Source organism: Siniperca chuatsi, linkage group LG22 (assembly GCF_020085105.1).
Source record: "Siniperca chuatsi isolate FFG_IHB_CAS linkage group LG22, ASM2008510v1, whole genome shotgun sequence".
Classification (NCBI taxonomy): domain Eukaryota; kingdom Metazoa; phylum Chordata; class Actinopteri; order Centrarchiformes; family Sinipercidae; genus Siniperca; species Siniperca chuatsi.
Genome location: NC_058063.1, coordinates 7,373,953 through 7,389,050, shown reverse-complemented (window position 1 = coordinate 7,389,050; position 15,098 = coordinate 7,373,953). Strand labels below are relative to the sequence as shown.

Sequence of the window (15,098 nt, the reverse complement as noted above, 5' to 3'; positions counted from 1 at the left end):
TCTGTAAGTAACGCGATGACAGACCAAAAGTAAACTTGGCTGTTGGCTTCGGCAGCCGAAGGGAAGAACCTACACTCCATAACACCACTGTACAATTGCAAGTGGAGTGTTTCTGTAGTTCCAACAACACCAACAGTGTAATAATTCTTATTTATTACTTACTCATTTATTAATCAACTTCATTCATTCAGTTTTGAACCAGGCCCATCAGTATTTGTATTATATAGCTCGTGAAATATAAGGCGTGCCAAAACTAGTAGGCTACACCTATTATTTCAATGTGTCAGATACAAAAAACTTGATTGAGACATCCCTAGTGAGTGAACTGCAAATGAAAAAAGTTCACGTGTAAAACTATGACTGCAGCTAATGTCACAATGAGCTTGAAACGGAAACTTTCTTTTCACCATGACCCACATCAGCAGGACAATCCCAAAGGTGTGGAAGCCTGTGTGATTCTAGCAACTTGTCTGTGCCGTGCCCCTGCTGTGGACCCTGTGGCCTGGTCAAATACGTGCTTTTCCACTAGCTCGACAATTCTCCAACCTTCCGGTCAGCAGCCTGACACGGCCTCCGGTTTGGCCTGTATGAACCATAACAACCCCCAAGCACTCACATTAGCATCAGAAGCCACTAAGCTGCTGCCTGTCTGCCTGGTGCTCCTCCTGGCTTCTTCTCTTCTAACTCAGACCAGCTACCTGCTGGCTCTGGGGTTAACATGAGCAGAGATAGAAGCAGACCACCATCTGGGCTGTGGCCTGACCTTATTGCGCCTGCAAAAGGAGGTCTATGGGAGGCTTTGGAAGCCCACCGTGGAGCTACAGATCATCATCCTCAGGCCTCTCTTAGCCTCCTAGCAGCCAGGGTTTGATTCCCTGCTGAAGGCTTTTAAAGCCCAATGCTGTGTGTACAGCTGGATGTCCATCACCTCAAGGGAGAGAGGAGAAGTGTGGGAAGGAGTGACATTTGAACTCAACTGAATCAGTCTGCACTGAACTGGAAGGGGCAAGCCAGGCCACTGCTTCAGTTACTAAGAGCACTCTAGAGGCAAGACAGAGAGGTAGGCAAGAAACAGAGATTGCAGGTGAAGAATGGAGAAAGAGGAAGAAATTACATGCGAGAAACACTGCACAACACGGAGGCACAAGGACAGAGAGAGAGGAGGCGACAGAGACAAGTGAGGAGGAAGAAGAAAGACATATGAATAGAGGAAAAAATACTCTTAAAGGGGAAGAGAAAGAGAACCAAGATAAGCAGAGTGCGAGTCAGGAAGAGAAGGTGGCCAAGACAGAAGTAGCGAACAAAGAAGAAGAGACATGGAAAAAACAAAGAAAAGGATGATGAAGGCGAAGAAATAACGAGAATGATGACAGGTGAAGTGAAAAATGATGCAGTGTGTGGACACGGGAAGTGAATGAAAGATAGAAACTAAAAGAAGAAACGAGAGTCGAGGCTGGATGCAGGGATCCTATCCATTACAGTATTAAAAAGCTGAGCAACCACTTCTCCACTGCACATTTAATGTACTGTATAAGCACATCATCTCAGTCCGCTGTGTCAAGTACAAATGCAGGGAAGATGGATTAAAAGACAAACTAAAAATAATCAACCAGTATTTCTCCCACAGAAACACCTGCAGATCCCCCCAAAAAGAAAACACAAACCCCATTGCCAGGGTAGGTGAGGTGACTCAGGAAATCAGGCCAATTCAAGATGGGCTGCGTCTGGTGGAGATGGAGCACCTGGTTTTTCACACTCACTCCAAGGATTTGCAAGAGCCATCCAATGCCCTTAGGGAAAACTTGGGAGCTGTGGCCATATGCGCACCACGGGGGAGAGGAAAAAAGGATGGAACCACAAACCTAGGGGATGTACCGCACCTAAAGACATGACCCCCAAATTTAAACTTACCTTAAGTTTTAACTACCCTAACTTTAAAGTCACCATCATAGTTTTGAGTGTTAATTTTTTAGAATATACGTGCAGATATTTTTCAAATAATTCACCGAATATGAATAAAAGTTAGTTGTGCTAACCTGCAGACTGAGTGTGCTGGTGATGTTTGCCTTGGGCAACGAGATGGTCAGACTGGTGATATTGGTCTTCTCCAACCACTTGGACAGCAGCTCAAGGGTCAGAAGTTTGTCCAACCTCGCCAGACTCTCGACGTGGAAGGGCAGCAGGAGCACCACGCTGGCCTTGCCTCCCCACAGAGGCGCCTCAAGAACCTGCACCATGTTTTCCATGTCTTCATGGTGACGATACAAACCTGGAGGAAAGGACAGGCGGAGGCGTGCACAGAGTTGAGTCAAGGAGAGCCGTTTCCATAATATAGCATTTTTTGCTTTTCAGCAGCAGTTCAGAGCAGGAGCTCTCTACAGCATTTCTCTTGGAAGTTGGTTCAGACGTGCACTTTCAGCTGTGTCACTGCAGCTACTTGGTGCCATCTGAGTTCTCACCTGCCTAAATGAACTGAACAACAGGAGAAAACACTTCAGAGTTGGATTAAATCCATTCAAACATAATGTGAATGCAACCTTAGACAGGATGGCAAAGGATCACTAAAATAATCTTTTTCATAAATTGAATTTAAATTTAAAATTAAATAGAATACAATGTATCCCTCCAACATATTTTACTGCTGTCATAGCAAAAATTCACTCTGCCTTGTTGTTTTAACACAATACATAAAATATGAAATGCGTGTTAAATAAATCATAAGGTACACAGTGATAAATAGGAGGGAAGCAGATTGGACCATACAGATGTTCAAGCCATTTTAGAACTTGAATTGCTTTTCGCTGCATTTATTTGCTGGCAAGAGTACAGCAGCGACAGACAGTTTTTTACCTGCTCTGTGCATCATCATCACTTTGGTGTATTTCTTCCCCAAGAAGGTACGATGATCTGTGCTCTCCTCGCTGAACTCTCTCTCCCACAGCCCTGAACAAACAGTCAAACAAACACAGAGGACAAAGCCATTTTGAATACAGAATGCCAGACATGGATAGGCTGTAGGAAAATACTGAATATTTGAAAGAGGTGAAAAGGTGGACACTAGGTTAAACAATGCCATGTTCATAAATACATATAGACCTCGTAATCAGTGACACTGGTTGACACTGCTCATGAATCATCAATATCTACTGCCCATTAAAAAATGTGTACTCTTCTCTAAGCTGCAGAGTTGAGAGCGCTTTACTGAGGCAGTTATGAGGTCCTTAAGGCCACATCGTCCCATTCACTGTTCACCACATCCCACTTGGCCCTGCTAACCCCCTGACAGCTGTCAATTTAGAAGGGGCTGAGAGGAGTGGAATTACTGTTGTAATAACCCCACAACACTTTCCCAAAGACGCTGGCCCATTCAATCGTGCAGGGGACACTGGATGAAGGGAGGAGGTCGACAGATTATTACTTGTACTTATCTCACTCTTTGTGACTGACACCTGGGTCCAGCTAGGGCTGTAACTAATGATGATTTTTGTGATCGGTTAATCATTTGAAAAAAATCACCACACTCATGACACAATACTAAGGTGCAAGAAGGCCAAAAAAAATCAAATGGCGCATTTGCCCTGATGAAAGTCTTAAGACCAACTGCTTGGCTTTATCATTAAATACTTGCATTGGACAAAGCGTGCAGAGCCTTCTATTCTCCATATGCTCGATAATCAATTAGTCTTCAAAATATCCTAAAATACCCATTGCATGTTCCCAAAGCCCAAGGTGACATCTTCAAATTGCTTGTTTTGTCTGAACAACAGTCCCACACAATTTAAAATACTCAATTTAAAATGATATAAAACAGAGTAAAGCAGCAAATCCTCTAAAATGCATTCAAACATTGAAAAGGTACTCTAGATTAAGTCATTAACCAAAGTACTGGACACATTTTAATTTTGACCTGATGATGGCATGAAAAGTTAAAGGATGATGAATGTCTGTACCAAATTTCATGGCAATTTATCCGATAGTTGTCAAGACATGTCACTAAAAAACAAAAATGTAAAACCTCTTGGTGGCGCTAGATGAAAAGTCAGCGTTGATCAATTAATGGACTAACTGTTTCAGCACTAGGGGTGGCTTTCCCAAAAACTACCAGGCCTCCATTGGACCCCAGCAAATCGCAAGTCACAGCAAAACGACATGTGATTCTCCCTCACAGGCATGCTAGCGCAAGTCACAGACATTCACTCCGCTTCCTATAACATCAGAGTGAAATATGATCGTACTGGAATTCAAAAACAACTGGCTGAAGGTTACCTGAAGTGGCAGCAGTGTTGTTGTAATGATGTCATAATGATGAATCATTTCTCCACGGTATGTGTACATACGTATGTGTAAATGCTAAGAAGTTGTATCGAGCAGGGATTTAATGGCCACACCAGGCTGCACAGCAGACTCTGTTGATCTCCCAATGTGTGGCTGTGTGAGCTTGTGTCCAGACGAGCGGGCCTGCTATGGGTTTGCACTGCATTATCTTCTTTTATAGGACAGTACTGCAACTGAACTTTGAAACCTGAATCCATTAATATCCATCAACAATAAACAATGAGACAAATGCACAGCTAAGAAATCCATTCACTCACAGACTTATCAATTCATACTGTAAAGTTCAGGCAAAAACCAGGGGAGAATCAATGAGACCGACCAGCTCCCTCTCCTCCCATATCAACTTTTGATTACAAGTAGCTGTGGTGTTTTAGAAGCTATTATTAGAGGTTAAATATGTGGGGACTTGTTGTTGTCTCTCGCCTTTTCTTTCCTCTTCTAGTTCCACATGTTGCTGTGTTATCTTGTGTATAAGTTTCTCTCTACTGTTTTTTTCCCCCCACAATCTTATTTTTTTCTTCCGTCTCCAGTGTTTGTCAAAAACAGGAACAAAGCCTGAATTAATTAACTAGTGTGGACTGAAAATCCCAAGGTAGGCCTTTTACATCCCTCCACTATGTCTGTCAATCTTTCGCTCTCTCAGCAGGCCACCGTCTCTTTACTTTTCTCAGTTTTTGCTCTTTACTTTGCCCCATCTTTTAGCCTGCATCTCTTTGTCCCCTTCCCACCCAGAGATCTCTCCTTACACTGCTCTTTCTCTGCAGTCCTTTTGCCATTCTCTTTGCTTTTAACATCTCTCTACTATAAGCATGTTCCACTACTAATTGCCCCTGACCTTCCCTTTCTCTGAATGCTGTGTACAGCCCAGGGAAGGAGGGACAGCAAAGAGCTTTTTTTTAATTCTCCCCTTCAATAATTAACTAAAGGGAATGAAAGGGAAACAAACAAAAACAGGCAAGGAAGCAGATGCCTGTTCAGTGCCAAAAGAAATTCCGGCACCATCTCTGAAACCATTACATTATCACAATTAATTGCCTTAGGACCCTGAAATCAAAGACAAATAAAAAAGTTACAACAAACCAGAGGCAGCTAGTAAGAGCAAGAAGCAAACTATTGACCACTTTTAAATTATGAATCAAAACTAAAGGAATCCAATTTTCTGTAATCTAATTTGTGTGCTGCAATCTGCTGTATGATCTAATTTGTATATTTCCTCCACAAAATTAATGAACCGACCAATGAGGGTGGGTTCACAGAAAAACTAATTTCGTAATGAAGTCAAAATATCAAACAAAGAAAATTAATTAAATTGCTTATCAATGTATAGTCTGTCAGGGAATGTTATTTTCAAAAGGCAGTCTATCTGTTGGCAACCTGTTTTCACTTGCCTTCGCAGCAATGCCTTCTTTGCACCTAATAAAAAGAATACCTGCAGGAGGAAACAGAAGGAATAGAGGCAGATAGAAGCAGATAAGGATGTGAACAGGAGACATGTGGGAAGAAGAGGTAGAGGAGACGGGGGTAGATTAGACACGCGATAAACAATGACAAAAGCACAAAAACAGAGACAAACGCAGTGAAACAGAAGGATATATTTAACACATCATCATCTTTTGTGGAGACTGCAAACAAAAATGAGATTTTACGTCAGCAGGCATGCGAATGTTGGCTGTGCTCTGAGAAAGAGAGAGATGGTAGATTACGTTCCTGAAAAGTTATCATGACAATGGAAAATAAGCTATTTGCTACTTCTTGACATTTTTTAACTAAAATCCAGTTGTACAAATACTGACACCGGCCAAATAAAAGTTAAATGAATCTACTTTTTAAAAATGGCACAATGATGAATGATGAACTTCAGATAAGGATTATATGGATATGTTTTTGGGATGCAACTGTTAATCACAGATGGGGCTTCTAACTGACTGCAGCGCATTCGTACCGAAACATTGACTAGTTTCCACCACTGCAACCCATCACAAAGAACAGATCTGAGCCAAGCTGTGCCGGCACAGACTTGGAGTGCTCTAAGCACAGATGTTAGGCATGACACCCAGGGAGAGAGTCTGGACACTTGTTACTCAATTATTTAAGATGACACATCACCCCCCAATGGAAGATGAATAAGCTCTCAGTGATAGACCCCAGAATCATCCTTTATCTGCTGTGTCCACCAGCTGGAGTCCACCGCATGCACGCACACAGAAACGCACACAGACATGCACACTGCACACGGGTGGGCATGCTGGCACACACTATGTAGTGGGCAGACTGGCGTGTAAGCTCTCACTGCTGTCTTAAAACTGAAAGGGGTACATATGCATGCCATATTAATATTCTATGACTTTTCATCCAATGCAGCAAATTACTTCAATACAGAGACAATGCATAATTAGATATGACTCAACAATTACAAAGCACAACAGTCTATTTCAGCATTACTCAGTCCAGCCTAGCTACTATGCTACCTATAGAGTTGCTCCATTTATTTATGGTAATTTATATCATTTCCCATTACCCAACTCGAATTTTCCAAGATTTTGTGACCACAGACCAAAGTTAGCATGGTGAATGTAGTATGGACATGCCCTCATGTAGACCACTTGTGTATTTACTGTGCACTGTTTCTTCTCACCTTTAAAGCGCATGGCATTGGCCAGTATCAGGGCTCCAGCCTTAGCCTGGATTTCAGCCGCTAAAGGAGCTCCCTCCAGCCCACCAAGCCCAGCTTTAGCCCAACCATGGAGCTGCTTCAGGTCTGCCTTGGAGTCTCCATTCCCCAGTGGCTGATGCTGCAGCCTGAACCCGGCCTGGCTCTCCTTCACAAACGCCTGGCTGACTGGAGGAGCTTGCTTGGAAAACAGAGCTGAGGATGTGTGCAGGTGAAAGCTGGTCCCATTTGCTTCCGTGAAGCTCTTCAATGCCCCGGACAGAAGCTCACCAGCACGGGTTCCAGCCTTGGCGGGAGATGGGGTCCTGAGGAGGTCTTGGAGTTGGCTGGCAGTGGTGCCCACTGAACCTCCACCCAGCGCTCCAAGTGAGGAGGCCACAAGCAGAGGGGAGAAGATGGTGTTTACTGAGCTCGAGTCAGAGCGGAGGGCCTGGTACAGGCGCAGACCCAGAGCCCAGCTGGGGTCACCCACAGGAGGAGGCGGGCGGGGTGGATTGCTGGCTGGTGCAACGGGGCTCTTCTTGGATGAACCAGCAGTGCTGCCCTGCACCAGGAGAACTGGCAAAGAAATTAGGATATAGACAGGAAGCCTGGGCAGCATGGCAGATCTAGAGGAAAGCACAGGAAGGGGAGTCAGTAAAAGGATAAACTATTTGTGTGTGTGACAATGAGAGGATCTTCTATAATGTAAAGAATATAGCTCTATTCAATACACATATTGTGACAGATGTTTAACAGTGTAATAGCTACTCATGCTGTTATTGCATTGTTCATATTTGAGATAAAGCAATACAAACACAGCCTAAGGGTTCCATCTTTGCTGTAAAACTCCTACTTGTGCAAACGGCAGCCCCTGCTCCTGCAGTGCCACAGCAGTAAACTGGATTTTGTAAATTTCTCCCCACTTGACAGCATGGTTATTATCTCACCCGCTGCGCAATTAACTTGGATGAAATTTCAAAAGAAACGTTTTAGTCTAGGACTGAACAAGTGGAAGAAAAGGAGAACATAAAATACGCGTTTTTCTATCTCGCCTGGCAAAAAAACCCCTCGACTCATTGCTGTTGCCGAGCCGGCGACCGGAGTGACGGGACACATCTGTTGTCTAGTTCAGCCTACTCTGTTATTATTTCCTCAGACCACGAAGAAAGGAAAGAAAGAAAGAGAGAAAGAAATAAATAAAGAAAGAACGGCGTATTTGTTCAAATTTACCGTTAATTAATTCAAGTTTATCCCTCTCCTCCGCTGCTGTCCTTTAAGCTAGGCTAGTGCTCCAGAGGAAGTGGGGCTGGGAGTGGGCACAGACGTGGCAGCTCTCAGAGGAAGTTTCCCGTCTCCCCTCAACTTCACCCCGGGACAGCTCTCCTGCTTTTCTCGAAACTTCCAGGCGTCCCAATACTGTTAAACCGCTACCGTGCGCTGTTTGAGACAAACGGTGGCAATGAAGGCTAACGAAAAGTTGAGTAAAACGACATTAGGCGGATTTACCTAACAGATATCGTAAATACCTCTACAACCATATTGAGATGTAGTCCTTACGAAAATAAAACTGTAAACCCGTTTAAAAATAACATACTGTGTAAAAGTATCATAAAAGTCCCGTTCCGTTTTCAAAGCATCTCCAGTTAAAACATTATGTAATCTAGTTTTACTGCAGTTACACTACATATCACCTGGATTTGCTGCTTCGTGTAGCAAATATTTTTTTATTAATGTATGTAAAATCAATTATAGAAGCTTTTTCACTGGAAAAAAAATCTACGGTTAGGTCGGTTTAAAGTCAGTTGTGGCATCTGTATCCAACTGGTTTATGCAGGCATACATTTATGCTTTACAAAACCACAACTAAATATCACAAAGTCCCTGTAGGGATATATTACAGGCCTAGCTGTTCCCTAAGAGTTTGGCGGGGATTATGTGCATGTAATGTTGGGCCTGGTACAGGTTTTAAAACGAACAAAAAACCCACCAGTTGCAGTAAATGAGGCGTTTCTCCATACATTCAAAAGAAAGCTTTGCGGGTTTGCTTGGATAATAAACCCTCTTGTTCTTGGCTCAGTGGGAGTTGTAGTTCCCAAAGCCATTCAAGCGGGGTCGCTAATGGTCTTCTCATCGCCTCAGCGCAGTGACCCTGTTAAAGGCTGCAGCATGTGGGCTAGGGCCCCCCAAACTTGACATCCAGCCCTCCCAGTGGAGAGGATATAGACCACAGAGCCAGCAGGAAGATGAGGTTTGGTCCAGGCAAATCCATCTGGGAGTATTTTACTGTTTTAGTTATGATTTAATGTTAAATCTGTCTGTATTTTGTTGTTGTTAATTTGGGAAAGGGCAATGACACTTGTATTGAAAATAGTTCCCCATTTAGATTCTTTATTTTTTACTGACTAGTTAATGAAATTACATTTGCAGGGGACCCCCACACACTCACCAACACACTCCCAGTCCACCCTAACACCCACCCCACCTTACTTTGCAGTAGCTGTACTAATGTAGTCTACTGTCAAGGAAAAGTAGGGCAAACCATGCAAGCCTGTATTACATCTGACCCTTCCAAATGTCCTCATTCTGTATTCTCCTCATTTCCCTGTTTTTTGCCTTCCTAAATTGTAAATTGTACCTGCCCTCTCCCTACAGCAGAACAAGGAGTGGAGAGCAGATAACTTGTAACACATGGCTTGAGGACAGGGATTATTGCCCAAATTGAAGGATGGAGAATGGTCATATAGGGTCCTAATCAATAAATATAGAGATAGACTAAGGAGGCTAGAGAAGGATCAGAGAGGGATATGGAGGAAGATAACTGCTCGAGACCACCAATGCTCAGCAATCAGGCCGAACATGACAGCTTGTAGACCCAACCAATTATTTACCCCAGCCAAATCAATAGAGCTCTCTCCGAAAGATAACCATCAGCAGCACTATCTGGAACACATTCACAGCAGAAAGCACAAACACACACTGAGCACTCTGCTCGCTGCCACTCTTGCTCTCTGTCTCCTTTGGAAACACACACACACACACTTCGCCTCGCAGACACTTAGTTATCAGACTTCCTTGGAAATAAGACACAAATCTTCTACTTATTGGACATCTACACTGAAAAGAGAAACAACAAAACAGCATATGTCAAACCACTCCTACGGCGAACGTGGAAATCGCATCACGTAGACACTTACACAAGTGCACACGCACATTTGTTAATGATGTTGCGGCTGCACCGACAGGCATGTGTATACGTGTTGGTGGTGATGAGTTGATGTGTGCAACCTCAGAGGTCTGAACCCTCACCAGAGGCGTCACCTCTGTCAGTAATGAGCAGCGACACACATAACAGTGCAGGTGATACATAAAACGCAGGGCTTGTGCTGCAGTTAAACAAGTCCCCGGGGAACTGGCTGGGATTTGTCAGCAGATTGGGTATCTAGGGATTCATAAAGAGATGAACTTTAACCACAATGCGCCTCCACATCTTACCTTCTACCCCCACCCCCCAAGGGCTCACCTGCACCCTGCCCTGTTCGCTCTCTTGTCGAAGCCTTGAGCCCTGATTCAGTTTTCCAGCTCCAGATGTCATCGTCTTAGGCAGTAAATGTTGTATTCCACCTCACATGTTATCTGTTTATGCGGCCATTGTTCTTGGCTGTTGTCGAGGTTAAAACGCCGTGGCTCAAGGGCTCGACAACAGAATCAACACCTCGCAATGAACGCTGTTATGGTTACTGCCAACTGGCCTAGAGCTATGTCCACTTGCCCCATGCCCTATTCTTGCTCTCATTTTCTCTACAACACACATTCACTGTTTTGCACACATTGCAGCGTTTATTTTATTCTACCCTTCTCTTCCCCCTTTGCTCTATCCAGAATGAGATATTTCACTTCGCACTACATTAGCTCAGCTTCCTTAGACTCCTTTTCACTCCACAACTTCCTTTCCTTTTTCATCCATCCCTCCATGTCACTGTGCCTGAGGTTTAAGTAGTTCCTTCTATAGTCCTCCTACCTCTGGGGGCAACAACAACACACGCACACATGCAAACACACACTCCTCTTTCCTTTCCTGGAAGAGAAGTGACATATCTAAGACAGGACATAAAGCAGGCAGAACCCCTTTATTATAAAACCTACCTAAAACAAAAACTCAAACTTTTCTTATGAATATGTTAAAGTGCCCTCCCACATGCAGCGCTCCTTCGTCTCCCAGCCTTTCCTCCACCTTCTCCCACCTCCTCTAACTCACTGTCAACCCATTTCCTCTCTGCTTCTCACCTCCCCTCATTCCTTCACCCCTACTCCTACTCTTTTCCCTTTTCTCCTCTGCTCCTTCTCCCTTTCCAACACTTTCTAAATCTCTCCCCATCCCTCCATGTCTCACAGATTTTGGACTGTGTACAGAACAAACAGCTTGTAACATGTGAGCCCCTGTTCTCGTCAGTTCTAGTCTGCCTGTCTGTCATCAGCTCTGGCCCGTTCCAACTAGTAGAGAGCTGGTTCAGACCCCGTCTGGACAGGCCCGTGGGGTCCTGTTGGTTTACATCAAGTTCCCTTGTGGTCTTTTCAAATTAGGGCTCTTACTTAATGTCTGGCCAAGCTGCTAAGCTGCAACCATTATTTTTACTAAAGCATCACCTTAACCCTAGCTGGCTGGAGATCTTGTGCCAAACCTTGACCGTAAATAAAAGGAAAACACATAATAGCAGGATTGTTTAAAGGTCACCACATTTGTAGTTTTTATGGGGATTTATGATTTGAGTTTAAATCACTGTAATGTGTCAAAATCAACCAAGGAAAAGAAAGATTGATGGAGGCAAACAAATGGAGACACAAGTAAAAGGACCGTAAAAATATAAAGCAATAATTTATGAACAGAAGACAAGTGCTAAAAAGGATGTTTAGGTCTGCTTTACTTAAGATCTAAAAATTCACATTTTGGATGGGATTTGGGGTGTGGGAGATGAGTGTGTCCTCCGACTGGGATGTTTTTTTCCCCCCACTTTGAATCTAGGGCAAAACTTTATAAGGCAAGAGGAGGTATGGCTGGACAGATAGAAAGAAGAGAATATGTGTATTTAATCGATGCAGGGAAGACAGAGGGGGCAGCGGCGGAAAGGTGAGGAGGGTCGGTGGTTGGTTGGGGTCGGGGTGAACGTGTTGAACAGCGGCAAAATCACAGACACATCTGCTGTTCATCTCGAATGTTTCCAATAAGCTTTAAATGTTTCCTGCAGCCCTGTGAAAGTGTACCGAGCTGCCAAGACAGAAGGGGGTTGCTGTTTGATTTTCTTTGTGTGTGTGTGTGTGGAAGACATAGGTGGTCTCTCATTTTTTTTTTCCATTAGACATTTCTATAAATTACCCAAACTTGAGTGAAATGCACGGAAGTACAAAAGCAAGGGTACACATCTCTACAGGCACATATCCACACAGCAAGAAAGGCAAATAAGTGACTTTTAATGTGCTCAGTGAGTCAGGCAGAAAAGCAAATGCCAAGGACCCACAAGAGTACACAGCTGCTTCAAGCAAGTGTTGACAACTATCTTTATAGGAATTAAATATTGCTCTTAACACCACCCCAAGTAACCAACACACACCTGTGACTCAGATCACTCTGGCTCAGACTCCATGACATTAAATCAACATGTTCGCTTTTTGACGCATCACACGGCACACACACACACACTCATATTTAATGTGCTTCACACGCAGTCACATACACACAAACACACCTAAGACAGAAATATGGACACACACCTTCAAAAGACAGATATGCTGACACCCTCATCCATCCACCCACCCACCGAACCACCCGCACACACACACACACACACACACACACACACTTATATCCTCTGGCTGTGAGTTTGCCAGCAGCCAGCTGGTACTGTCATGTCTGATAGGCTGGAACAGAGACAGAGACGGAGATGAGGCCGGGAGAGGAAAGAAGGAAGGAGGGAGGCAAGCTGGGAAACTGTCTACAGCAGAATGCATTAGTAAGATTGGGAAAACTGTATCAAACCCTGGCAACTCATTACACTGTCTCATTTGGGTCCATAGGGAGTTTCCCTCCCATCCCTCATCCGCTAAACTACAGGACATTTCTGTTTGTCTGCCACCTTCTTCTTTTCTCGAGTGACCTCCCATTTGTGTTTTTGATCTCGATTTTAAGGACGTTGTAATTTTTAAGTGAGCTAAATATGATCATGACAGTGATGAATGGTGCCCCTTGACACTTTGCATAAGTGAGAAATTATATTTTTGTATCAGTTCATCTCATTGTGTGTAAGCTATGTTGTTTTTAATAAAGGGGAAATAAGTAAGATTTTTCCTGCCCTGCAAGACAAAACAACTGTTATTAAAATGTTGTTGATCAAGACAAATCACCCAGCAATTATTCCGCGATATGATTTCTGGCTTTCAAAAATAAGCTCACACTTCAAATAGCCAAAAAAGCACAAAACAAAACAATATTATTATTCCAGTATTTTGTCTCCAGACCAGACAATTCTTACTTGGTAATGTGAAAATGTGAATTTGTTGGTTGGGAGAATTAATGGCCACATACATAGAAGCTGATAAAGGTCATAGATTTCTTAATGCAAAACCAACTGTCCATTGAAGACAAATGGTCCTTCAAATTCAGCATCTAGTGTAATTCTCCCATAACTACTATGTTGATGTTTTTCTATAAGTTTCAAGGAGACCTGGACATATTGACTTAATAGGTTTCAATCTGTACTGTGTTTAGATATGTGTACCAGTTAATACTGTTATACCAAAAGTACCTGGCAAGCTACCTCTTTAGTTTGGCTCCCTATAGAAAAACAATGCCTCATACATCATTAAGTCATGGAGACAGATGCCAGGGGGAATGATGTTGTGTCTGATAAAGAAAGAGAAAAAACTCCTACACACTGCTAAAAACCATATACAGTACTGTGCCGTGTTTCAGTAATGAAGACAACCAAAATGTAACTGCTTCTCTTGAATGAAATTGGGTTTAATTTCAGAAATAAAAGTCTGGGGTTGTTTTTGGAAGAGAAATAAAACTGGTGGTCTGAAAAAGAGCTGAAGTGTGTTGAGTCTTTGCATTAATAAAGACCAGGCAACAATTAACAAGCGTCTGCGGCCATGTTTGCAGCTCTATGAGGATGTACTGAGGCACAGGGGTGCTTTGACCTTAGACGGCTAACATCCACATGCTGACATGCTCCCAATGACAATGTAAACATGCTGATTTATAGCAGGTATAATGTTTACCATGTTCATCACCTTAGTTTAGCATGTTAGCATGCTAACATTTGCTTCTTAGCACTAAACACAATGTACAGCTGAGGCTGATGGGAATGCCCTTAGTTTAGCAGATATTTGGTCACAAACCAAAGTACTGGGCAAACTGAAATTCTGACTTGATGATGGAGTTAGATGAAAAGTCAGGGGATCACCAAAGTGTAACAATTCATCCTGAGGGGAACATGAATGGCTGTACCAAATATCATAACATCCCATCCAATAGCTGTTGAGACATTTCACTTAAATATCCCATGGTGGCGCTAAAGGAAAAGTCAGGCGGTCACCAAAGCCATTAAGATTCATTATCTGGGAGACATGAATGTCTGTACAAAATATTGTGCGTGTCTATCTAGATGATGTCGAGATATTTCACAGGATAAGTGAAAACACTGACCTGCTTATGGCACTAGAGGAAAAGTCAAGGGGGGACAGAAAAGTCATTAGGATTTATCCTCTGGGGACCACGAATGTCTGTACAAAACTTCATGGCGGTCCATCCAATAGTTGTTAGTCTGGACCAGTGGTGAACCAACAGGCCAACTGACTGACATTGCCATCTCTAGAACCATGACGCTACCATGACTAAAAATGCAAAGATCCTGTTTCTTTTCAGGAGCAGTCTTACTCACTCAAAAACTGTTAAAATGCTGTTGAGCAAAGCACTAAACCTTAGTCTTTTGCAGTGGAGATGATCAGTGGCGAACAACAAGTTACCCATTGCAGTAGCAGACAATTTATGCATGATTAGCAAACATTATCTTTGGAGCATTAGCTTTCTTCAAGTATTAGCTTTCCATATAACTCC

At 43.2% G+C, this 15,098-nt stretch overlaps 1 protein-coding gene across 6 annotated transcripts in view; it reads right to left on the bottom strand.

Annotated features, from left to right (window-relative positions):
- serpinh2 (serine (or cysteine) peptidase inhibitor, clade H, member 2) overlaps positions 1–15,098 on the bottom strand; it is a 122,848-nt gene that overhangs the window by 7,640 nt on the left and 100,110 nt on the right. For 2 of the 6 annotated variants that reach the window (XM_044184651.1, XM_044184650.1), the window contains exons 2-4: positions 6,971–7,614; positions 2,851–2,943; positions 2,037–2,269 (exon numbers count right to left, since the gene is read on the bottom strand). In XM_044184651.1, coding sequence (XP_044040586.1) covers positions 2,037–2,269; positions 2,851–2,943; positions 6,971–7,607 — 963 coding nt within the window. In that variant the 5' untranslated portion in view covers positions 7,608–7,614. Of the gene's footprint in view, positions 1–2,036; positions 2,270–2,850; positions 2,944–6,970; positions 7,615–7,841; positions 8,027–8,218; positions 8,404–15,098 lie in introns of those variants that run through there. The other 4 variants (XM_044184649.1, XM_044184652.1, XM_044184653.1 and 1 more) reach the window with 4 other exon arrangements.